Here is a 27,297-nt window from a genome sequence, read left to right on the forward strand (position 1 = left end):
AGCAGACCCTGGTATAACAATGCCAGCAGGGATGCTGCACACCTCAAGCGGTCCGCATACGTTGCATGGGATGATGCTAGGAGACGTCGGGATCCTAACATCTCAGAGGAAAGGCGGAAATATAACGCCGCTTCCAGGTCCTACAAGAAGGTTATTGCCAGGGCGAAATCGGAGCACGTTGCTAGAATTGGCGAGCGACTGAAGAGCTATCCCTCCGGGAGCCGTGCTTTTTGGTCGCTCGCCAAAGCTGCAGAAGGTAACTTTTGCAGGTCTAGTCTCCCACCACTACGCAAGTCCGATGACAGTCTGGCCCATAGTGCGAAAGAGAAGGCTGACCTTCTGGTCAAACTCTTCGCCTCGAACTCGACTGTGGACGACGGGGGTGCCACACCACCGAACATCCTCCGGTGTGATAGTTCCCTGCCGGAGATCTGCTTTACACAGTGTGCAGTCAGGCGGGAACTCCGACTTCTGGACGTCCATAAGTCGAGTGGGCCAGACGGCATCCCTGCACGCCTGCGCTAACGCGTTTGTATCGCCTCTCTTATTGCGCTAACAGGGTTCCGTCTTCATGGAAGACCGCCCACGTCCACCCTATCCCCAAGAAGGGTGACCGGTCGGACCCATCGAGCTATAGGCCTATCGCGATAACTTCCTTGCTTTCCAAGGTGATGGAGCGAATAATTAATAAACAACTCCTGAAGTATCTGGAGGATCGCCAGCTGATCAGTGACCGACAGTACGGTTTCCGTCACGGTCGCTCAGCTGGCGATCTTCTTGTATACCTTACTCACAGGTGGGCTGAAGCCTTGGAGAGCAAGGGCGAGGCTCTTGCTGTGAGCCTTGATATCGCGAAGGCCTTCGACAGGGTCTGGCATAGGGCACTTCTGTCGAAGTTACCATCTTACGGAATCCCCGAGGGTCTCTGCAAGTGGATCGCTAGCTTTCTGGATGGGCGGAACATCACGGTCGTTGTAGACGGTGATTGTTCTGATACCATGACCATTAACGCTGGCGTTCCACAAGGTTCGGTGCTCTCCCCCACGCTTTTCATCCTGTATATCAATGACATGCTGTCTATTGATGGCATGCATTGCTATGCGGATGACGGCACGGGGGATGCGCGATATATCGGCCATCAGAGTCTCTCTCGAAGCGTGGTGCAAGAGAGACGATCAAAACTTGTGTCTGAAGTGGAGAACTCTCTGGGGCGAGTCTCCAAATGGGGTGAATTGAACTTGGTTCAATTCAACCCGTTAAAGACACAAGTTTGCGCGTTCACTGCGAAGAAGGACCCCTTTGTCATGGCGCCGCAATTCCAAGGAGTATCCCTGCAACCTTCCGAGAGTATTGGGATACTTGGGGTCGACATTTCGAGCGATGTCCAGTTTCGGAGTCATTTGGAAGGCAAAGCCAAGTTGGCGTCAAAAATGCTGGGAGTCCTCAACAGAGCGAAGCGGTACTTCACGCCTGGACAAAGGCTTTTGCTTTATAAAGCACAAGTCCGGCCTCGCGTGGAGTACTGCTCCCATCTCTGGGCCGGGGCTCCCAAATACCAGCTTCTTCCATTTGACTCCATACAGAGGAGGGCCGTTCGGATTGTCGATAATCCCATTCTCTCGGATCGTTTGGAGCCTCTGGGTTTGCGGAGGGACTTCGGTTCCCTCTGTATTTTATACCGTATGTTCCATGGGGAGTGCTCTGAGGAATTGTTCGAGATGATACCAGCATCTCGTTTTTACCATCGCACCGCCCGCCACCGGAGTAGAGTTCATCCATACTACCTGGAGCCACTGCGGTCATCCACAGTGCGTTTCCAGAGGTCTTTTTTGCCACGTACCATCCGGCTATGGAATGAGCTCCCCTCCACGGTGTTTCCCGAGCGCTATGACATGTCCTTCTTCAAACGAGGCTTGTGGAGAGTATTAAACGGTAGGCAGCGGCTTGGCTCTGCCCCTGGCATTGCTGAAGTCCATGGGCGACGGTAACCACTCACCATCAGGTGGGCCGTATGCTCGTCTGCCTACAAGGGCAATAAAAAAAAAAAAAAAATTAAATATTTTTAAACAGTTTGATCCGTTATCCTTACTAGGATAATCAGGATTAGCGATTTTTTGTTTTCCTGAGACCCGGTGTGTATGCGTCAAGACCAAGAAAAGAAAATACCACGCTTTTTCTACAATAAAATCATTTTTTCTTACACTATTTTTAATTGAAATTTTTTAACATTTATGTTGTATTTTTAGTTGGATTTTCTATAAAAGCATATTTTTTTGTTTTTTTTAAGCTATTATTTATTTTTAGTCAGCTTTGTTTATCACGGACCTTTGTCTTAGAATGTGAGCCCAGACATCATCTATCGCATCATCCAAAACGAATACCTATTAGATTATAGTAGTTTTGATTGTTTTCTTAATAATGGCCAGACGAACTAACATCATGTAATATTGTAAACTCCTTTGCCCGTCCCTATGTCTACTAATAAAACAACGGAATCCACAATTTGTCAACTACAAACATATAAATAAAGCCATTACGTTTGTTTCAAAAGATTTTACGATAAATAAGTCACGAAGGTATATACGCACAATCAGAAAACCAATATCTAGGTACATTTCAATCAACCATGAATAAAGGAACAAAAGAAATTGTGTTGCTTGACTACAAAAAAAAGCGTAAAATTCGTAGCTCTTTATATCAATTAAAAAATTTCTAACTGAGATAGAATAAGTTTTTAAATTCGTAGTCTACATTTTCTAAGCATTCTGTTTACTTCAAACATAATATTTAAAACTATAAAATTCATCTTAAATTCAGGTGACGAGCAAACAAATTAAAAAAAGTGAAATTTATTTGGTAATAGTTACTACTCTCGAAGTTGTGTTCCTAATAAATTGTGTAGTGTGCTCTAACAAAATATAGCAAAATGATGATTATACTCAAAATTTGTAAAATTTTAAATTGAGTACGTACACGGTGCGAAAAAACATAACTTACCTACTGTCAAAATTAAAAAAAAAAGAAGGCAAAACACATTGTGGAGTTACTCCATTCAGGATTTTAAAAAACAATCTAGTTAAAAATTGTATTAGTTGGACAGATAAGTTTCTGGTGGCGGCCTCCCTACTGCTTAAGGTCACGGGGTGATCTAAGAGGGAAAGACCACGCGACACGCTACCAGGACTCCAGGGAACTTTGGGCGCAGGCACTGCGTAGGACATTCAGCCGCCAGCCCGTAAAAATAAAACATAAAAGGCAGACAAGTGTTCCGTAAGATAGATATATCAATAAGATTGTGAAAGGGCTTTAGAATTTCCTTTTTGGTGCACGTGATTTAAATTATTTTTTTATTGTTTGAATGGGTAGACGAACTCACAGCCCACCTGGTGTTAAGTGGTTACTGGAGCCCATAGACATTGACAATGTAAATGCGCCACCCACCTTGAGATATAAGTTGTAAGGTCTCAATATAGTTACAACGGCTACCCCACCCTTCAAGCCGAAACGCATTACTACTTCACGGCAGAAATAGGCGGGGTGGTTGGTGGTACCTACCCGTGCGGATTCACATGAGGTCGTACCACCAGTAATTACGCAAATTATAATTTTGCGGGTTTGATTTTTATTACACGGTGTTATTCCTTCAACGTGGAAGTCAATCGTGAACATTTGTTGAGTACGTATTTCATTAGAAAAATTGGTACCCGCTTGGGATTCGAACACCGGTGCATCGCTCAACACGAATGTACCGGACGTCCTATCCCTTAGGCCACGACGACTTCATCAGGAATATTATCCCTAGAAGGTTAGAAACTGTAATATTGCTGTATTAAAGTTATGAAATTTAACAGATTTTTTCCTACGGTATCCCTAAGCGATAAATTCGATATAAATGAGGTGTAAGTGAAAAAGAACTGATACTATTTGTCATTGGGCGATATTTCAACAGAACAGACAGCGAACCGATTTTGACAAAACGGCTGGTTCATGGTATTTGTTCTGGAAAGACACAATGCCATTCCTTATACTTTTTTTCTTTAAAATTAACGATTGGACGAGAAGAAGATATTGAGTTTCTTATAAGCTGCAAAATTGTCCATCAAAAGGCATTACGTATTGCTATTGAAGTAACACAAATATCTAATATAATATTATACAATTGAAATAAGTATCTACAAGGAGATATTTATGGTAGCAAACGCTTTTAAAAACAATCTTTTAATGATGATGTTTTGAATGAGTTTTAATTGAGTGCTTATGCAACATTTCATATATGTCTTCTACCTGTTGAAGAATTTACAACCAAGACTCAACCCTAGGCCTAGCAACCATGTCATGGTGAATTTTGAAACCAGTGTGCTTAGTGCGAGTTTTTTAACGGTCTCGATAGCGTAAAAGTTAACTAATATTTGTATGGAGTTGGAACGTTTGCCTACGTTTGCCGCTAGGGGTGCTGTTCCAACTGCATACAAGAGTTAACTTTTACGCTATCGAGAACGTTAAAAAACTCGCACTAAGCACACTGGTGTTTAAACATATACCCACGTATCTATACAAAACTTTCCTTTGTCTTGAGCATAATCGCTTAATAGTCGTACTAAACGTAATTAATGGCTTCGTCATTGAAAATTTACGGATAAATAAAAATGGTTCTAAATTAGCTTGCAAAATCAGATCTAAACAATATACAGACTTGGCAAGTTAAAACAAAATAAAAATTTGTAAAAGATGCAATTTTTTAGGATCTATAGATCTTTAGACAGTAAGGATCTATAGAGTTTATAAACTTCTTTTGTCTTCGTAAAAAACAATTTTCAAACAAATTGATTTCGGTTCCTTCGTTCTGTGTAAATCCAGTAAATTTTGTGTCTCAATTTGAATTCGCCACATGATATTAAGTCCACTTTAGTAAAAAAATGGGTAGAGAGCTCCCTAAGCTTTTGGAGGAATGCAGGTTACCAAATTGTTTTAAAAGATGCCTCGTGATGCTTTATAGTTATTTGTCTGAATGCTACCCCCGGGCATAGCAAAGGGTATCACGCTGCTCTACGTGGCTTGAGATGCTCACATTCTTTACTGGAGCACACAGAATTCACAACGCGAATGCCACCACTCAATTGAACCCTTGTGGTAAAAACCACGATTTTGACTATTTCTCCTTTAAAGATGAAGGCATCTCGACTATTAGTGCGGGACAAACTTTAAGAAATACACTACACACACATAACAGTCGGTGAGCGGTGAATTCTTTGCAATAACCTATGCAATAAAAAGGTCATGCGCAAAAACATTGTAACATTATTCTTGATTATTTAAGATATTCATGTGATTATTAACAAACATTTAGCCATGTTTGCACATGTTTCTCACACTGACCTCTGTTATTCAAGCGAAAACATAATATAGATTACTATTAGAACGGTGGTAGATTCTGCGAAGCTTTGCTCTGTTTGGAGCTAGTGTAAGCAAATTCTCTCAGGATGAACTCACCTACCCGTCGGTGCGTAGCTGGAATACCGCTTTTAAGCATATTATCTATACTATAACATATTATCTATACTCCTAGGCTACCAGCGAATAGGTAGGGAAATAAAGAAACTAGTCGAACCGTGTCATCATACTAACATTAAGCATCTCTTGGTAGGTACTCTGACTATGAAGTCGTCGTGGCCTAACGGATAAGACGTCCGGTGTATTCGTATCTAGCGATGCACCGGTATTCGAGTCCCGCAAGCGGGTACTAATTTTTCTAATGAAATACGTACTTAACTATGTTCACGATTGACTTCCACGGTGAAGGAATAACATCGTGTAATAAAAATCAAAACCCGCAAAATTATAATTTGCGTAATTACTGGTGGTAGGACCTCTTGTGAGTCCGCACGGGTAGGTACCACGACCCCGCCTATTTCTGCCGAGAAGGAGTAATGCGTTTCGGTTTGAAGAGCGGGACAGCCATTGTAACTATACTGAGCCCTTAGAACTCATATCTCAAGGTCGGTGGCGACATTTACACTGTAGAGGTCTATGGGCTCCAGTAACCACTAAACACCAGGTGGGCTGTGAACCCATCTAAAGAAATAAAAAAAACTTATCCGACCGCGACTGAGCAACGCAAAGCCGCTGTCAACCGAAACGTATCTTGTCGGATCCCCCGGATTCGTTCTCGGTGTTTTTAGGACCCTCAAGCACCCGTCAGGGCGTAGCTGGTTTTTTAAAGGGATTTTATGACCTGGTAACTAAGACCTTTAGATCGAGTCTTATTTTAATTTTAATGAAAACTTTTTTTTATATGGAAAATAATATTATGAAATGAAATGAAAAAGGAGACGAGACGAGATGAGATAATATGGGATGAAATATAATATAGTAAAATGGTGAATGAGACTTTTTCAGTGGACTTTTTGAAGGATCCCGAGAAGTTACGTTCAGCGGCTTTGTTTTATTTTCCTACATTTGTGCACTTTCACAGATATTAAACAGTTAATAAACCACCGTTATTACAAATTTAATCCTGAAGAAACACTAAATAGACAAAATAAAACAAATCACACAACTTTACTCCACGCGTTCCCGCCAAATAGTCCTCAATGTAGCTGGATTAGCCTCTTATGCTACCAGCAAATAGGGGAACAAAGGTACTTTGTACAAAACGCAACTGTCAAAAACAAACTTAAAGGCGGGAACGAGAAGAGCGGATATCCTACATAAGCCCACTTCTCCCTTATATTTACGTGAGCGATTCTCTTTCATTCGTTCTCCTGATGCTCCCTGCAGGTCCAACCAACGTTCTGTTTTGTTATTCCCTTCCCACAAAACCAATTTCTATTCTCACTCCTTTACTGTGCACGCGGTCAGACTGTGGAATTCGTTGCCGGCTGACATCCGAGTTTGCAAGTCTGTTTCTGTTTTTAAATACAAGGTCAAACAATTTTATCTCTCATCAACCGAATGATCATGGTTCTATACTCTTCGCATATACGAGTGTTACTGTGATACTTATAATATTTGCTATGTGTATGTGCTATAATTCTCATGTTGTATTTGTTATTTTAGTTATGTGTTATTTGTTCTACACACACTTATCACTTTTTATTATTATTCTCATTATCCTCTCGCAGGTCTGCTGGAAGAGATTTCTCAAAGAAATAAGCAGTGCCTTTGTACATAATTTTCCTATTACTCTGTACTGTGTCTTGTTTTCTGTGTGTACATAAATAAAAAAAAATAAGACCGTAGTTGTGTGAAAATGTAACGAAATGAAATAACTGCACTATGTTAACTGTTTTGCGTCTGTCAAAGTGCTCAATTGTAGGAAAATGAAACAAGTTGCTGGACGTGGCTTCTCGAACTCTTCCAAAAAATCCATTAAGGTAATTGATAAAGCCACTATTATTCTACTGAGAATTTATTTTATCCATTTCATTTTTCACTCCGTATCATTTCATAAAACATATTATACAAAAGATTTGGCTGTATGGTATGATATCTTCGCCATTTCAGTTGGAAAAATGGAACTATAATTACTGTCAAAACCAGAAACATTTCAAAAACATTTGTAAAAGAAGAAAAAGTTTATAAAACACATAGGTACATACATACGTAACTAATAAATTTTATTCTTAAAATCGTATCGTTTTATATCTATGTTGAGATTTTTTCAACACCGTAAGTGCCGCTTCTTGTATGCTCTTTATATAAAAGTACTCGATATTAAATATTATAATATGTACCAAATAAACCTTTTATTTTAAATTAATACGTCACCCTGTCGCTAACTAGCATCCAATTCGGGTTACTGTGCCAGCAAAAAAGTATATAATTTATGAAGGCGTTAAAACAAGACCAAAAGTATCTGATAGACAAAAACACCTAAGAACAAACGTAAGTGGAAAAGACCAAGGGAGAGATTTCCATCAAGCGGTTGATTATAGTCAGTAAATCAACTGTCCGAATATTGTCGTTTTAACCCATAAATATGTACTACAAGCTTATCTTGTTAATGTGATAAAGGTTTTTAACAAATTCTGTCAATTCCATTCTTAATATAACAACTTTAAACTATATAAGACACGTCTCCACTACACTAAAATACGCTGCTAATAGATTTGAGGAAACTGATTTTCTTAATTCACTGTAACTTTTGTGGTTCACTAATACATTCCAGGAACAATCAGAAACATGTCATCCGCATCAGGAATAGTCGAAAGTACAATAAGAAATAAATTATTAACAATTTTAGAATCAAAGCATGTCCAGGTGATAAATGAATCCTACATGCACAATGTACCAAAAGGAGCTGAAACACACTTCAAAGTAGTAGTTGTTTCAGAAAAATTTGATGGTTTACCTCTTATAAAAGTGAGTTGTCTGAGCTTTGCCCTTAATACTAGCAGAAATGTTCCTTTTTTTCCTACCATTTGAGTTAACAAAAAAATTAAATTATTAATTTAATATATTTGTAGTATCATGCCAGTATCAGACCTCAAACTAAATGAATTTTAACTTCTTATAAATCTGAAAGGCCTACTAACATTGTTTTAAAACTTAAAATCACAATGCAAACGACACTGCCTACATACAGTTTCGATTTATCTATAGGGTTTAATCTCCAAGAAAATTACGGCACTTCATATAAGTAAACTGGTTGTCTTACTCATGGCATATCAGTGGATGCATTTTTATATTCAAATTCAACAAATATATTATTTAAAAACTAATTCCAGAGACATCGTTTAGTCAATGAACTATTGGCAGAAGAACTTCAAAATGGTGTACATGCACTATCAATAGTAGCAAAAACACCTAAACAATGGGAGGAAAGTGATAAACTGGTTGAGAACAGTCCCAACTGTAGAGGAGGATTTGGTAAATAAACTACACTCGCGAGCAAAAGTTTGGAATCACTTACTTGAAATTGATTCCGCGCGATCTTGTGTACTAAATATTTTTTTGATAATCATAAAAATGAGATCATTTTAAAGGTTGAACTCTTAACTTTAAACTGATACCAAATTCATTCAAATCGAGCCAGTAGTTAAGGAGCTATTCCGGATTAAGTGAAGGAGGTAGGAAACAAAGGAAATATGGAAAAATAATGAATGCATAAAACAACAAAAATTAATAAATAAAAAATTTATTTAGCCTTAAAATTAAATGTCAGTACTTTGTGTTCCCTTCCCTTGCCCTAATAACTCCTCGAAGACGATTCTTCATAGACCTGATCAGCTTTTGAATTGATTCTTGTGGGATACCTTCCCACTTCTCAATCAACGCCGATTTCAGCTCATTCAGGCATGAAGGAGCAGAAGTTCTGGAACGAACCCTATTCTTCAGTTCATCCCACACGTGCTGAATATGATTCAAGTCAGGGCTGAGCGCAGGCCAGTCCAATGTGGCGATATAGACTTCTTCGAAGTATTCAGTTGTTCCACGGGCAGTGTGACAACGAGCGTTATCGTGCTTAAGGAGGAAGCGATCACCGGCATATCCCGCATAGGGAACGACATGTTCCAGCAGAATATTGGAAATGTACCCGTCCGAAGTTGACCGCCTCCTCGTCCCCCACCAGGCACGAAAACAAGCTCGGTTTTACCGTCGAAGGAAATGCCGGCCCACATCATACAAGAGCCGACCCCATAAGCCACTGTTTCAGCGAAACAGCACTGCGCAAATCGCTCCCCAGGCCGCCTGCAGACCCAACCTCTTCGGTCGCTACCATGCAAACACATCCTGCTCTCGTCGGAGAACAGGATTTGCCTCCATTGCTCAACCTCTCAATTAAGATTGGTACGAGCAAATTGAAGGCGTGCTTGTCGATGAGCTACCGTGAGTTTCGGGCCTGTGACAGGCCTTTTTGGAGTCAGATTCGCTTGCTTGAGTCGTCGACGAACTGTCTACTTGCTAGCTGCTACCCTACGAACATCTCGGAGCTCCTGTTGGACGTCGACACCAGGTTAATGCCGATTTCGGAGAGAGGTTAACACGATAAAACGGTCATTCCTCTCCGATGTGCCCCGGCGCCGTCCAGATCTTGGTCTCGGGATAAAGCTACCAGTCTCTTGAAAGCGCTTGCAAACTTTTGAAACACAGGAATGGCTTATTTGGAGCCGACGAGCGACAATCCGCTGGCTGAGCTCTTCTTGCAATAGGGCTACGATTTGTGCTACTTCTGTAGGTGTTGTCCCAATTGTCGTACAAGGTAAAGGGTCAAAAGTAGCCGAGATATGTACCAGTCAACGTGTGAAAGTCGACTGATAAAGAAAATCCGATAACAGTTGCTTTTATAGGGGTCAGTAGGCCGCAACTCGCGACGTATCAAGCAATTGAAACACGTCTTTTTCGTTATTCCTTCACTTAATCCAAGATAACTTCTTAAATACTGGCTTGATTTTAATGAATTTGGTATCAGTTTAAAGTTAGGAATTCAACCTTTAAAATGATCTCATTTTTATGATTATCAAAAAAATATTTAGTACACAAGATCGCGCGGAATCAATTTCAAGTAAGTGATTCCAAACTTTTGCTCGCGAATGTATAAGTCATCAATGCTTTTGATGTCACATAGTTGATCAAGCCTAGACCAATTGTCTAGTTATTAACTAAGATAACAGAAAAAATCTGTGGTTGTGTGTGGTGTAAATTGTATTGTGTGGTGTAAAGATGGTTGTTACTACTATGATTTAAAAAGGTTATTTATAATTATTGATTATTATTCATTGTTGTGTTAATAAAATAAAATAAAATCCTTAGTTCCATTTTTTATTTATTTGATCTAGTCCTGTAAAATTCCAAATATCCAGATGCAGTTAAACATCACAGTCTGGTTACTGATGTCTGCCTGAATGTTTATTATAAACATAGTTTAATTTACAAAATGTATTTTCTAATTTATTATATCCCTTTTACAATACACAAAATAATTATCAGGTTTCTAAATTACTAAGCATATTTGAAATTATGCAATATAAATCAATGACCAGACTCCACAATAACAGTAAGGTTGATAACACTGAAGAGACACATAACACAGATTTGACATGGAAGAAAGATCTTAATACTGTTTTGTTACAGTTTGTGATCTGAACAAATTAACTCAAAATGAATTATAATTGGTAATTATATTTGGTTTTTCGCCTACGCTATATTTACTGAAACTTTTATGTGGAGCCTCTCAGTCTACAAATCAGATGGCGTATAAGAAAACTCCCAGGGCGTGGGAGAACTGTGACTATGTATAATAAATCATTCCAAATTTTATGTATTTGTAGATATAGAATTTTCATTCATTAGTTATTTTCTTTGTATAGTTGTTGTCTATGAAATAAAACTACTTCATACAACAAGCCAGAGCTTCAATCAGAAATCAGAATTTGCCTTCTGTGACAATATAAAAGCTACACTATATCCCTAAAAATAGTTTTGAAAAATACCGTTTTTGTAACTACACTTATACAATCAGCTGCTAAGCATTTATAGAAAATAATATACTATTTTAGAAAACTAACATTTATCTAAATGCTTACCAGTGATAAAGCATACAGTAGGCCTTCTGGAGTAGGTAACACCACCCCGCCTATTTTTGACGTGACACTGTCATACGAACCAATCCGAAGGGCCCGACGCGACGGCCGCTATATAACATTACGTTCATGATTAAACATTGGTATGTTAGTCTTAAATTCTATGCAAAATACTTAATTTTATTACAATTTGTGAAAATCTATTATTAAAAGAATTCCATGCACATCTATTGGACAAAACCTATTTTACATAAACGTACGTATGTACAGACCAGCTGATTTGCTTAAGATTACCGGTTATTCAAGAGATAAACTGTAATCTCAAAAAATATTGAACTTATGAAATTTTAGACCTCAATTAAGGTCACACATCATTGTAGAATTTACGAAATATGTACAAACTTACATCAAAATGATCTTCACAGAAATAAATTGAAATTTTTAGACTTAAACTTGTTGGATCTCGTTGTGCAAGAGAATCAACCATTTATTTCTCATTGTTTTGTTATTTGGGACGTAAACAAATTAAGTTGTTCGGAGTTTTTATAAATTTATTATTGCACTGAGGAACCACACACCACATGAACACTTTTGAATTCATATTTATTAAGCAAAATGATTTATTAAACAAGCATCTAATGTTTACTATTGACGTAGGTATATACTGAAGTTTACTGAGCCGTGACGTAATGACAGACGCCATGACACTGAACAGCGTTTTAGCGCGAAATAGAAACTTTAAATTTTAATTTCATTTTATTTCATGAAAACCTTTATTTTCCACAGAAATATGATATATTTTTGATTTAATAGATACTTCTGAATATCATAGAATAGATTTTGAAAATTAGTCATCATGCCTATTCGCACGCGTTGCAAGGTGAGCTTTCACTCGTATCCTGTATCGTTTTTATAGACAATAATTATTAACAACACACAAATTGTACTTCAACATGGATGCCTTCTGCACCTTGATTTCACTACTAAGGCTACCTTGCAGCACTCCGCAGTGAAGGCTGATAGACAGAGAGGTGATCTATCTATATTACCATGATGAGTATACAGACTGACGAGATGCACAAGTATCCGCTCATAAGATCCCTTTATAAGCATGAAGGTAAGTGGTCGCTGTAGCTCTTGGACATCAGTAGCACCAGGGGCGAGCCGCTGCCTACTATAATAATTGAGCACACTTTTGTGTCGTATGTAGGACAATTCTAGAGCGCCGTTTAATTCTTAAGTTAAACACGATTAAATGCAAAATAATTTCGCCTCAGCGGCGTTAGTTGTATCAAATGTTGAAGTTGTCCAGGCGCAGCTTGCCCTCGTTCTCGGTCAGATACAGCATGTCGGCCATCGTTTGTTCGCATATTGCTTCTTCCGCTTTTTCTGACATCTGTAACGAAAAACCATAACTAGGTATGTATTTTTATCTCACGATTTAGGTGAACGTGAACACATAATTTGTACTTTATTTTTTACATCCAATTCAAATTTATATGTTTGTAGGGACCACAAATGTTCCCACAGCATCTATTAATATGTATGTGTTAGTGATAATTATATTGCAGTGATGTTACATCAGTCTCAGGATTGTCAGTCTGTCAATAGCCTGCTATCGATACCATCTTAGGTTGTAATCCGAATACATTTTAATCACTTAACTGAACATGTCTTATTACTCCTTGCCTGATATAGAGACTCAATATGTTTATGGACTCCAGTAACCAGTTGACATCTAGTAAGCGGGCAGCTCGGTCACTCACATTTGAACCTAAAAAAGTGAATCGAAAGGTCGTCACTGAATTACTACTGTACTGTACTGTTACTACTATACTGTACTGTTACTACTGTACTGCACTGTACTGTTACTACTATACTGTACTGTTACTTTTGTCTGTATGTACTATAGATTAGTGTCCACTCCTTCAATAGATTGGCTATGATTCGGCGGTATATCTCACAGGTCTGTAGGGGTAGTGCGTGGAGGGCTGGTACTTGAAGCTGGGCCCGAAGTTGACGCTGAGGGTGGCGGTGCGGTGCAGCGAGACGGCGGGGTAGTAGCAGCCGCGGTAGATGTCACTGAAGGCCTCGCCCTGGCACTCGCCGTTCTTGAAGAATATGATCTTGCTGCCGGGGAGCTGCTTCAGGTTGTTGAGGCACTCCTGGATGTTGTCCTTGTCCTCGTAGTACAGGTGGCTCTTGAATTTGACTAGAGGCTGGCGAGAAAACGTAAAATGCTCTTAAATACTTTTTGCAGCATAATGGAAGCAGAGCAAGTAGCAAGTGGCCGCGCGCGGGTCCGTCGGAGTTCCCGCGATCTACAAGCCTGAACTTATACAACGTGTCCCAAATTTCAACGATAAGCCAGTACCTGTGTATGGTCGGGTCAATAACTACTCATGGAAAAATATTAAAAAAATAAAGTTACTTCAATTTGTTGAGTTTTTTGAAAAATATTGTAATTTGATACCCTACACCATATGATTTGATTACTGTGGTTACAAATGTGAACATATCCCCATATACTTTTTTGTATAAGCTACCTAAGTAACATGACTATTAATTGCAGTTCCAAATGGGACCAAAAGATTCGTAGTTTTTAATATAAAAACTAAATAACCAATATTTTTTCTTGAAATTTTAGAATATTTTAACTTTTAATCAATTTTTGACATGCTACTTTGTAAAAAAAATGTATAAAATGCACTATGGCATGTTATTACAAAAGTTAGCGCAACCTCATCACAATTCTAAAATGGTGCAATACTATGACACCACTTGTAAAAATTCTAAGAATTCTCTTATCAGGACACAAAAAGGATTATTCAGTTTAGTTTTGGAAAAAAAAAAATTTGATTAAATATTATATTCAGGTGAGTTGTGAGGTCCCTACGAGTGTGCGAGATGACAGCCTCACCCGGTCCTTGTAGGTGTTGGGCGTGAACTTGGTGGAGGCGCAGTCCGGCAGCACGATGAGGAAGCCCAGCGTGTCGCCCTCGCCGTACGCACCGCTGTAGTGCTTGCCTCGGGACTCGTGGAACCTGCACAGTTCACTAGCATTTGCAAACCTGATGGCAGAACGTCTTGTGAGTGTGCACCCCTACCCTGCCTATTTCTGCCGTGAAGCAGTAATGCAGTTCGGCTTGAAGGGTGAGGCAGCTGTTGTACTGTAAAAACTGAGCCCTTAGAAGTCACGTCTCGAGGTGGGTGGCGGCATTTACGTTGTAGATGTCTACGGGCTCCGGTAGCTTTTGACCGGGTAAACCGGGGGCTCGTTCACACAGTAAATATATATATATATTCAGTACTATTATAAAACCATATTAATGTGGTGATAGTTTCGAAGAATAGAAATGAGAAATGCCAAAATCATGTTGCAGGTACATTTACATAAAATAAGTTCCAATAATAATGTTTCGGTGATTCCAGAAACCTATTTAAATTCGGGTGAAACTTTTATTTATTTATTTTATTGATGCACAAAACAAATTACAATCATTACAGTACATATTAGCTAAATCCTACAAGTAGTACCTAGATCTAATTTGGATTGCAATCTAAATAGTATGCGCACTTTGTGCACTCAGCAAAACCATATGCATAGCTTTGGCTATTGAAAACACAATTGAAATTACAAATATTGATAACTAGCCATTGTGAAATAGGATATTCTTCATACATTTGACAAATCCCTTGAGTCTAGGTTCAAAGATATCAAGGTTACCGTGACATTTAGCGAAATCATTATACTGCCTGACCATTCTTACCATAGGGTTATAGTATGAGATATTATTTTTATATGTCCGTAACGCAAACGATTTTTGTGTTCGATTGTACCTGGTCCCCTTGCGACTCCGCCACGAGTAGCCGAACTTGTCGTACCCGAGCGGCGCCTGCAGGTTGGCCACGCGGCGGCCCCACCCCGCGCGCACCCCCGCGCCCTCCGGCAGCTCCTCCACGCACGCCTCCCAGTACCAGCTGCCGCGCGACACGCCTGCACCCAACACCATTTCATTTCATCTCAGTTGATTAATGTCTCAAATTAATCATCTTCATTTCATTTCATTTCACTCCATATTATCATTTTTCATAACAATAATAATATAAATTAAAATAAGACTTGACCTAAAGGTCTTATTTAGTCTTAGGTTACCAGGTCATAAAATCCCTTAAGAAAAAGGCAGCAAAGTTAAGTTTCTGCGAGTTATTCGCAAAAACTACTTTCGCGGTTTATTCTCGCGTTTCTATTATCATTATATTATTTTCGAAGTTTCTAACACTACAATTTTAGTTGTCACGGACAACTGCGTTGTTATTTGACGACATTTGAATATTGTACTAACTACCGTCTAGTTTCAGTTATATATTTCTAGGCTTGTACACTTTATTTCACATAAAACGAACAATTAATTTGACGTGTTTTCATGTTCACGACAAGAGGATCCCAGATTTTCGATAAGCACTAAATATCTTCTCTATTAAAGGTGGGATTGGCGTGAAATTCATTGATTTCCTTTAGCGAGTATTTGAATTTAAGAAAAACAAAAAGAAAGCCGTAAAAGTTGTTTTAATTATAATAGATGCATGTGACACTGCTTACAAGACCGTGGGACTACCATGGCTACACGTGCCAGCGGTGTCCCACGCCCCTACTCTTTCCTAGTTCGTCTCCGGGGTGGGGACCGCACGTTTGGATTGAATGGCAACGAACGATTTGCTAAGTTAGGGTTCGACTCCCACCACAGCCCCAGCCAGTGAGGTGACAATCCGCCGATTAGACCTCACCGCTGCAAAAAATACTCAGCCGGCAACCTCCTTATTGGGCCCTATTATATTCAGTTAATGTTAAATTTATATTTACTGAACAAATACCTTTATTACCTTAATATTGGAGTACGAAACTTAATACATTTATTATTGTCATCGTGAGCACATGGATTAATCTAATTAATATTGTATCTGGAAACGTTACATAGATATTGTTAAAAAATAATACAGACACCCGTATGGAGTATTGCAAAATTTTTATGTTTATGGGTTTTTTGTATGTACGTGCCAAGGCTGCGATAGATACTGGGATGTGAACATGTGCGGACTACTGCGGACCTATACTGACGGCGCAGTGGCCGCACAGCTGGGCAAACATACCAAGTAAAAATACGTTCCCTAAATACGATGAGATCTTACTTTACAAGTCGCGTACAGTACATTGGGCGGGAATGTAGTCGTCGTGGCCTAAAGGATAAGACGTCCGGTGCATTCGAATGTAGCGACGCAACGGCGTTCGAATCCCGCTGGTAGACCCCGATTTTTCTAATGAAATGTACGTATTTCATTAGAAAAATCGGGGTAACTTTAGGTAATTAACTTTTAATATCTTTACTGACTTACAAAACTTATATGACTAAATTAAAGTATTTAATATTCTTAAACACTAAATTAAAGTTATTTTCAGTTCAATAAAGTTAAATCTAACAACTCAACAAATGTATTGAGACATCCCAGATTTGTCCCTATTCTACCTCTAGTCCCTGTTCTTTTTTTTTTGTTTAGAAGGGTGGACAAGCTCACAGCCCACCTGATTTTAAGGGGTTACTGAAGCCCATAAACATGCACAACGTAAATGCCGCCACCGATCTTGAGATATAAGTAAAAGGTCTCAGTATAGTTACAACGGCTGCCCCACCCTTCGAACCGAAATGCATTACTGCTTCACGGCAGAAATAGGCGGAGCGGTAGTACCTACCCGCGCGGACTCACAAGAGGTCCTACCACCAGTACACGAAAGACGAACCTATTTCTAAGAGACTTAAAACATATATTAAAAAGTAAAGCGCGTGTGAGTGGATGATGCTGACCGTGCGTGGCGCGCACCGTGCAGTAGCCGCGGTCGCCCGTGACGGCCAGCCGGTCCTCGGCCACGCGCAGCTGCGGCGCGCGGTCGTGCAGCGCCAGCAGCACGCCGCCCGGGCACAGCGGCCGGTACAGCCAGCCCGGGATCGGCTTGCCGCTCCACTCGTTGCTCTCGTCGAACTCCTGGACACCCCGCACTCACACTTATAAGCCCCGCACGTTGATATTGCGATTGGCGGCCATCTTGATGACGTCATCGAACTGTCAGTACCGTTCGCAACGTTGGTAAAATAATAAAATTGATTAATAGTATTAATAAACAGCTTTTTTTAACACTTGGTTTTATTTATTATTTGTCCATTAAAATTGGTTGAGAGGTTTATAAATGAAAATACATATCAAACAGACAAGACTTCTTTTACATTTATAATATTAGAAGGTGTTATAGCCAATTTTATAAGAAATATTTTTAAAAATTATATATATCTTATTTATCTACTAGGTAGGTCAACTTCATTCGATACTAACAAATAAATATTTTTGTTAACTGTACTTTTTTGCGGTGGATGACGTCACGCAGCTGTTATTATGACAAGGTTCCATCGCAATATCAACGTGCGGGGCTCATACTAACGCGTGCAAACGTACTACGTGCAACTGTCGACTACCCTCCATAGTGACAGTCACGCTTTTGTCTATAAAACTAATAACAAATTTCAACTGCATCATTTTGGATAGGTTTTTTTTATTGCTTAGATGGGCGGACGAGCTCACAGCCCACCTGGTGTTAAGTGGTTACTGGAGCCCATAGACATCTACAACGTAAATGCGCCACCCACCTTGAGATATAAGTTCTAAGATCTCAAGTATAGTTACAATGGTTGCCCCACCCTTCAAACCAAAACGCATTACTGCTTCACGGCAGAAATAGGCGAGGTGGTGGTACCTACCCGCGCGGACTCACAAGTGGTCCTACCACCAGTAAAAATTATGTCTAAAGAATGTGCAGACAAAAACACTAGCTATTATGCACTCATTGTTAAAACTAGCCAAAAACATTAAGATCACTATTGGTTTTCCTCACCTGTCTGAAGGGCGCGTGCGGGTCTGGTTCCGCCAAGATGTATCTGTAACCGTCTTTGTTGAAGGGATGCTCGGTGGGGTAGCCGTGCGAGGGCAGTTTCAGAGCGGTGACATCGGCGTTACGGCCTTTCTTGCCGATGGGAGCCCCGGTCTCGGCCGCGCTGCCGACCGCAGGCCTGCGCTTACCTTGCCTGCCCTTCACGTTGCCGGCTAGTGGAACTACGACAATATTTCTTTACTTCAATCCTCATTATTTTACCAACAAATTTTTACATCAAATTTATCAAAGACAGAATTTTTTTTCCTACCTAAGCTGATAGCCTTGAGAGGCTATATCAGCGTCGCCTTAACTAGTAGGTGAGCTCAAAGGGCTCGGGGACTGTTGCTAACACGAACCCTAGCAAGAGCCGTGCTTCGCAGAATCTACCACCGGATCGGAAACGCGACCCACTGAGAAGATCCGGCGAGAAACTCAGTGGGCTGTGTCTGAGGGTTAATTTACTCGTCGAGCCCTTCGTCGCAAGCGACGGGTTCGATGAGGACGATGACCGGTGCTTGAGGTACCTAAAAGCGCCGAGGACAGATCAATAACCAGACATCTTCTAACTTCTGTAAAGTCCTTTTACCTCCGACGTTTCGATAGGTTACAGATACTAGATAATAAACGTCCTGATGTCTGTTACAAGATGTCTATTACTTTTTTCGTGTTGATTAGTAAAATTCCGCAACAATATGTATTTACCGTAGAACATGACTATAGAGAAAACGAGCATAGCAACAATGCGTTACCACCGTGCTCATTTTCTGTAATAATAAGAATACAAATAAAAGAATACATTCTCAAATACGTTCACGATTAATTGAATATGAGCTACAACTAATTAATTAACAAGCTCATTAGACGATGCCTCAAACAAGAATAATGAGAAGTATTTTATTGCGGAGTCACCAGTACTAATTTGGTTATTTTAGCTTTACGGACACGCGTGACAACTGCGTGCTTAGTGCGAATCTTTTAACGTTCTCGAAAGCGTAAAAGTTAACTCAAATTTGTATGGAGTTGGAGCGTTTACTTACGGTTTCCGCTAGGGGCGCTGTTCCAACTGAATACAAAGAGATAACTTCTAGGCTATCGAGAACGTTAGAAAACTCGCACTAAGCACACTGAACGCATACTCATTCGCATTGCGGAGTAATCATTACTGTTTGTTGTTTGTTTTATATTGTTTACCGAGACTTTTATTAAGATTTTCCGGATTTTTAAGCAAACCGGTTTTTCCGGATTTTTTAAGCAAACAGATTACTATAAAGAATCAAAGTCAAAAAACACGGAGATCTCTAAAATGAAATTGCTCTACTTTTAGACAAACAAACAATACAAAGTGTTTGTTTCTGTTTTTTTCATAGGTATTTTTAGACCGAGATGAAGCTATCCCTTTCGTGCTAATGTTTGGGGAAGGAAACAGTAATAGAATAAATAAATAAAAACCTATGCTTTAACTTTATCAGCCTCCGCATGCCCTGTCTGTGACATAATCGCCCGACCAAAGGGTTATTTACCTAACACACCACGTGACAGCTCAGGCAAATTGAACAATTGCAACACTGATCATTCCACTACAGACACGTTACCTTATAGTTCTGTTATGAATTAACACCGATATGTATAAACAACAAAATGCTCCAATCACATTAGCGGAGCCTTTGACAATTATATTGCGGTTCTCATGCCTAAAAGGCGATGCATTCGCGCTATGCTGTCAATTGACTAATGCTTTTTGAGGTCATGCTTTTAATTTCTTAAATTATATCTCTTTATATCGCAATTCAAACTAACGCACACATTGCAGATGTGAGCTACTTAAATTAACCAAAAAAAAAAAGGACATCTTTCTATATTTGAAAAAAAAAAGTATAATAATATTGAATATTAAATGTATATCGATTGTCATGTAGTTCCATGTATTGTAAATTCGACCTTGTAGATTTTATACAAGTCAACGATCATAAATGCGTAATATCAAATTACATTTACCGCTTCGAAGTCGCTTCGGACATTCTACACACGAATCGAGCCCGACAAATATTTTGTAAACGCTGATAAGACATATCGTACGCTTCGAGGTCAGTATTACGCTTCTAAATAATAAATTGAGACACAGAATACAATATTTACCGTAATTTATTTCAAACAACAACAATTTATATAGACATACGTTAAAAGATACTAATAATATACTTTTATTGCGGGTTAAGGCTCCCGATAATTACATTCGTTTTACCGTATTTGGCGGTGTTCGCGGAAACGCTAGTCTTCGATGCATCGCGAATAATGAAACAAAAATGAGAAACTCTAGATTTAATTTTAATTTTAAATCCGATCGGGGCCACGCGGATACCTCAGGGAATACTAAACAAACTCGCTTACCGGCCATAATAAGTTCAAGGTGCAGTAATTTTCAACGTATAATCAATATTAAAAAATCCTTGTGAGCCGTTCGTTGTGTGTTACTCATCGACACGTACGACACACTAATGCAACAAACGTTCGAACTGAGCGCGTGCACGTGTGCGCCGTGTACGCACGCACGCACGCACACAGAGGCGCGGGTCGCCGCGAACGTCTAGACCTCGACCACGTTGCGATTGAGGCGGTGTTGTTTCGCGCCCGAGTGCGGTATCGATATTTCAGAATTGGCCGCGTTCCAATTGTACACGTCACTGAACTAGACCGCTCTCGTAATGAAGACGGCTCGAGTACACAAGGGGTGTAACTAATGATTTACGAAAATATATTTTTATTTTATTTTATATGAAATTCCAGAAATATAGAGTTTTTTGTAATGTTATATTTTAAGAAACTAAATAACATGTTACATATTTTAAGCTTTATTTTTATTTTATTTGGGTGATCGAAGCATTTTACTACTTACATGTTTGTTTTTAACTTTTATAATGTAGCGTACTTTTATTACTACACCACATTTATTATTTTATCGTGGAAGTCATAAGTACGTCGCATTAAGGACATATTCACCTAAGAACTCTACCAACTTACCCAAACTTACCACAACTTACCAAAAAGTTCTATCAATTAATTTACTAAGTTTATTTATTAGTCAGTATCTAAATAGTTAAAAAAAGGAAAATCAGTTGACAAACGGTGGAAGAGTTAACGACGCACAACTGCTTTGTTTGTGCCTATTTATTTTGAACTCGCTGACTGGACACATCGCATGTTTAGAATTATAGACACACAAACCAAAAAATGAGTTTTTTTGGAAAACATCAAATAAAGTTTTCAAACCGAAAAGAAGTAGAGGAAGGGGACGGAGTGAAAGAGGCCGATGGATAAGTTTGTCCCTTTATAAGCTACTTTTGGTCATTTGATTAGGCGTCGCTAAAAAGGGTCGTTCTACGTTCATTTTTTAATTAAAGTCGAAATCCAAAAATTTCAAATGGGTCTCTATAATTCTAAAGGTGAGAGATGCTGTCCAGTCCATTTCAATTAGTACCATAAGTACCTTGTTTGTACTGTTACGAACTTTCTGAGATAAAAAATAGGCAAATTTATCCAATGGTTTTGAAATGATAGGATTACCAACGAACAGGATTTCATTTTCATTTATAGCGAAGAAATGGACATACGATTCTTCTTTAAAAATGTTAATTTTATACGTATGCAACTTTAGCTCTGGCAACGTCATCTTTGTATTCAATAACATTGTTTGTTCCAATGAATGACACTTTAAATTAAATGTGCTTTTGAATTGTGTTCAAGCAATTACTTTCTAATTTGATTTTAGCTGTTTGTTTACGTTTCAATATTTTAGATGTTTTAAAAAACCTCATATAAAGATGAGACATTTTAGGTTACACGCCATTTAATTTTAAATATAGTATAAGCTCCTTGTTTAGGCTTCGTTCATTCCCGTTTTCACTACATATTATTATCGTCTTTTCGCATTAAAAGTGCACAATTTCCAAAAAGATTCGAAATTGAGTTAATATGTGGAATCATTTGGTATTACCAGTATTTTTCTCATACATACTGTCAAAAGAGTGAAGTTCAGTTTTTGTTTTTTTTTTAGTTTACCTACGTTTTGACGACTAAAGACAGATAATGTAACTGGTAAAAAAAAAAAAAACGTTGCAAAGACGACGATATTATATTATGTATTCGCGGCTAAATATTTATTTATTCGCCGATCTAATCGGTACATATACGTTGATAAAAAGGATTCCAATACGTTTGAGTATGTAGTTAGTTATCCAACTGAATATCCCTCGTAAACACGTCGTTAAATAGACTAATAAAAAAATAAAATAGACCTTATTACAATTATGCCTAAAGTATGTTGTTGTTAAATTATGTCACCTAGGAACGTATCCCTTATAATTCAATATACGTAAATTACGATACCATATTCACGGTGTATTTAAGAAACATATGTCCTGCGATGTAGATGGTAGAACCTCTTGTGAGTCCGCGCGGGTAGGTAGCACCACCCTGCCTATTTCTGCCGTGAAGCAGTAATGCGGTTTTGGTTTGAAGGGTGGGGCAGCTGTTGTTACTGAGACCTTAGAACTCATATCTGAAGGTGAGTGGCGACATTTACGTTGTGGATGTCTATGGGCTCCAGTAACCACTTAACACCAGGTGGGCTGTGAGCTCGTCCACCCAACTATGCAATAATAATAAAAAAGATTAATGTGCTTTTACTGTAAAATATATTACAAACACAGTTATCATTTCAACTAGACATTCGCAGCTAAGCAAGCTTGAGCTCTCTCCTAAACATTTTTAATATGCAAGCAGCATCAACTAGGAAAGTGTTTCCATATATCGCATACACCCTTTTTTTTCCTACCTAAGCTGAGAGCCTTGAGAGGCTATTTCAGCGTAACCTTCACTAGTAGGTGAGCTCACGGGGCTCAAACCTGACGGATACACCCAATGCTCTTCAATGCGCTTAGTGTATGCAGCGCCCCTAGCGACAAACGTAGGCAAACGTTCCAACTGTATAAAAATTTGAGTTAACTTTTTCGATATCGAGAATGTTAAAAAACTCGCACTAATCACACTGAATACATTCCCAATCCATGTCTTTCGGTTACCACCGTCTAAGCGTAGCAAGGAACTATCTTCAAGCTACATGAGAAGACACGTCTAATGATATTGTTTGTTGCCATAGCAACGTGTTGCAAGCTGCTTTCACTACTGTATTGTGAGACACATTCAATCCAGATAATTGTCACTGTGATGTTATACATAAAACTAGACAATGCCGGCGGCTTTATTCTCTAAGCAAGTCAAGAAATAATAACGTGTGAGGGTATTAGCACAACGTTCACATAGAGCCTGGTGATGTACTGTCATTAACTGAATCCGATGTTCAGGAAGTCAGTAGCCCGCCATCTATTGAGCAATTATGTAAACTGATTAGTAGTTAGCTGAAAAATTATAGTTTCAGAATCTAACTTACTTGTAGCTATACCCATATCTGTGACTTTGAGCTGACCATGCTTGATCATGGCTTCGTAGTTAGGTTTAATAATTGTCAGTTCTGCGTTGCAGAGCCCAAACATGGGACCATCAGACGAGTCTTCTTCATATGTGAACAAAACCTGGATATCCTTGATTAGAGCTCTCTGTACTGTAGCATACCACGACTGGGTCACCCTGATAACAAACATTAGATATTTAGTACTCATCAGCTCACTCAGCTTGTCATACATCAACAAGTTACATTATAAGTCATAATTAATCTTATTAGTCACATATGCACCATACACATACACCCAACACACATGATTTTGTTTGCACATCTATGGCACAATATCCTTTGCATTATTTCTGCATTACTATTATGAGTAAATTAACAAAAATCAGTAAAAGACATCCTTCAACAAAAAACACCTTTGATCACTTGTGTCAAAAGTGACAATTTCTTGTATTTGACATATATACATTGAATATGACATAAACCTAAGAGATAGATAGATAGATAGAATATGACAGAATAACATTACAAAAAAGTACTAGTAATACTTCAATGTCTATGAGAGCATCTTCCTCATTTTGACTGCCTTACTCTAAATACTCCAGTTATTCTATATATAAAGAAATGAATTGCTGTTCATTCGTCTCGCTAAAACTCGAGAACGGCTGGACCGATTTGGCTAATTTTGGTCTTGAATTATTTGCGGAAGTCCAGAGAAGGTTTAACAGGTATATAAATATGAAAATGCTCGGAATTAAAATAAAAATACCAATTTTGTTTTTCCTTTGATGTCCCCCCGTCGGACGAATTCCTTTTGATTGTTTCAAGTTTATTTTATACAAAAGTTTAGGTCATTTATTTATCGATTGAGGCACTACAAGGTCAACTAGTTAATATAATAAACTTGTTAAGTATTATAACATACCTAAATGATATAAATCTTTATGAACTTTCGACCATAAGCAATAAATAAATGTACTTTTCAATTTACATTACCTTCTGGGCATTGTGGTCATAGCTTCCCAATACTGGTCAATGTATGGTATGATCTCTCGGTCTTTGCTGAACAGACGTCTATTGCTACCATTTTTCACACTATCTTGTTGAAGATTAGCAATTGCAGTTAGACACATTTGCGGGAATGCTGTATGGAGAAAAATATGGTAACTCCAATATTATCTGGCGTTTAGAAAGTCTCAGAAATTTTAATCCCAAAATGGGAAAATCAGTTAATGATGTAGAATGTAAAGCCAACTGTCAGTTTTGTGCAGTTTTATAAATTTGTTCTTACACTGACTTTTATCTATATTGAAGAAAATTACAGAAGGATATTATTATGCATAAAACTTCAGATATATCAGGAAAGGCTGAGAGGACATTCAACTGAATCAGCTATTGAATTTAAAACACAATGCTATACCAAAGGGCTAAAACAAATGGACATTGTATTCATTCACTTGAATAAAAAAAATTATAATTGAAAAGATGAACACTATTAGACAATAGCTTATGAGCTTGTTAAAACTCATCCGCCACAATGAGTGGTCTTGCACTGACTGTAGGTAGGCCACTTAATGTGGAACAATTGGTCTTTTTTATCATACCTATCATTTTTGTTTCGGCATTGTGTCTTACATTCTGTATTAGAGAAATACAGAATGTAAGACACAATGCAATTTGCATTTTGAAAATTTAAAGCAATGCAATGCAATTTGAAAATTTAAAATTTTATTGAATATTAACTTACGTGCTTGATTTTTTTTGAATGTTTCCAAACCAGTAGGAGAGCAGTTCTTACAAATAAAGAGATAATTTGTCATGAAAGGTACCAGCTTGCCAAGTTGATAACCGATACAGGATTCGTGAAACCATCTATTGCATGATGCACATAATAACTCAGCTATGTTCAGATTACGATCTTTACCGCTGGAACCAAATGCGTGTCAAAATTCATTTATTAACAATACTATTGAAGTACATTATTAAGAAAAATGTGTATATTCAGCATAGGTATACATACTACAATTGAACAAAAAATCTTTAACCATTGTTTTGTGTTCAATAAAAGATAAACACTTTTTTTTGTTGGACGGATCTTGCCGCCAAAACAACAAGAGGTTATCACCGAGGTTTTTTTTCATTACGATTTGAAATACATTTACATACCAGTAGCATGTCCCTTGAGATTCAGCAGAAGTTTTATTTCCTTTATTTTTATCCATATTATCACCGTTTTTATGAGATTCAGAAGAATAATAATTATTGAAACAAGTATCGATCTCCGTAGATTTTTTGTGATTATAAGACAGAGACATCCTTAACAAAACGCTATTTTTAAATCAGATCTAATCATTTCTTGGGTGTACATAATAGATGTTTCCTAAATCATAGTTTTATTTCCACAAAAGCATTTTTAAAATACAAATAGCATTCAGCACAACTTTTTTTTAAATGGTTATTGCTTATTGCCATTGGATTCTCTACTTTTTAGCCTACTTTAAATCTACCATTCTTGTATATATGCTTTAAAATCATCTCACTCTAACGGCGGAAAAAGTATTGAATGTTTAATTAGCGTTTTGGAGATTTAAAAAAGCTATATCCAGGCAAGAGTTTGTTTTCACGTTTCACGTTTAGTATTGTGTGTAAACGAACCGTTGTTGAGGGTAAAAAAACAAAGATGAATGTAAAAGCCAAGAAGGGCGGACAAAGGGTAATTTAACTCTTGAGGGCTGAAAATAACATGTAACGAAAAACTATTCTAGGTGAAGCTGATGTGAATATAGTATGTAGTTGATAATTAATATGAAATAGTATTTTTGTAACTTCTGCATTTTTTTTGTAAAAATGTCAAACTGATAAAATAGTGTTTTTGGATGCTCGGCTTGTAACAATATTATTATTAGTTTTGATTTATTACTCAATTTAAAACATAGTTAATTTATTAAAAGTGCTAGTATAACAAGCAAAAACATCCGTCACTTTACAATAACCTGAATGCCAACGTGATCTAAACACTAAAATTACAGACATCATTTCAAATCGTAGTTTCAAGAGAAGAAGAGTGCTGTTTGCTGTAAAAGGTTTATTACACCTGGCTAAATTTAGTCGACTAAATTCAGCCGCTACTGAATTCAATGAAACGTAAGCTAGAATTCAGTAAGCTAGCCTACTAAATTCAGTAGCAAAGATGGTTTCTGACTGACTAAATTAGAAGCCTAATTAAAAATGCATTTGGAAAGGTGTAACCGCTTTTATTTACTTACATAATGATTTCAGTCGTCCCATAGCCTTCCGTGCGTAGACGTTTTATTTTGTTTTTTACTTCCGAA

The 27,297-nt window shown here is 38.2% G+C and overlaps 2 protein-coding genes across 5 annotated transcripts; one reads left to right on the plus strand and one right to left on the minus strand.

Moving 5' to 3' along the window:
* The first annotated feature begins 7,515 nt into the window (after positions 1 to 7,515).
* On the plus strand, positions 7,516 to 10,751 carry LOC101746511 (bolA-like protein DDB_G0274169). The gene is made up of 3 exons (XM_021353268.3): positions 7,516 to 7,668; positions 8,168 to 8,361; positions 8,727 to 10,751. The coding sequence occupies exons 1-3, from the start codon at positions 7,647 to 7,649 to the stop codon at positions 8,874 to 8,876; spliced, it is 366 nt and encodes a 121-aa protein (XP_021208943.1). The 5' UTR covers positions 7,516 to 7,646; the 3' UTR covers positions 8,877 to 10,751.
* LOC101746886 (set1/Ash2 histone methyltransferase complex subunit ASH2) lies at positions 10,749 to 26,432 on the minus strand. Of its 4 annotated transcripts, XM_038012816.2 has the most exons (10): positions 26,132 to 26,432; positions 25,713 to 25,891; positions 24,962 to 25,109; positions 23,948 to 24,144; positions 18,463 to 18,680; positions 17,384 to 17,561; positions 15,363 to 15,519; positions 14,443 to 14,566; positions 13,487 to 13,741; positions 10,749 to 12,918 (listed from the first exon to the last, which is right to left on the minus strand). In XM_038012816.2, exons 1-10 carry the CDS (start codon positions 26,278 to 26,280, stop codon positions 12,814 to 12,816), a joined length of 1,710 nt encoding a protein of 569 aa, XP_037868744.1. In that variant the 5' UTR covers positions 26,281 to 26,432; the 3' UTR covers positions 10,749 to 12,813. The 4 variants fall into 4 exon arrangements, with proteins under 4 accessions (XP_037868744.1, XP_037868745.1, XP_062525977.1 ...); XM_038012817.2 differs by lacking the exons at positions 24,962 to 25,109; positions 25,713 to 25,891; positions 26,132 to 26,432 and adding an exon at positions 24,262 to 24,392; XM_062669993.1 differs by lacking the exons at positions 24,962 to 25,109; positions 25,713 to 25,891; positions 26,132 to 26,432 and adding an exon at positions 24,251 to 24,370.
* Between the last annotated feature and the right edge of the window lie 865 nt (positions 26,433 to 27,297).

Source organism: Bombyx mori, chromosome 9, assembly GCF_030269925.1.
Source record: "Bombyx mori chromosome 9, ASM3026992v2".
Classification (NCBI taxonomy): domain Eukaryota; kingdom Metazoa; phylum Arthropoda; class Insecta; order Lepidoptera; family Bombycidae; genus Bombyx; species Bombyx mori.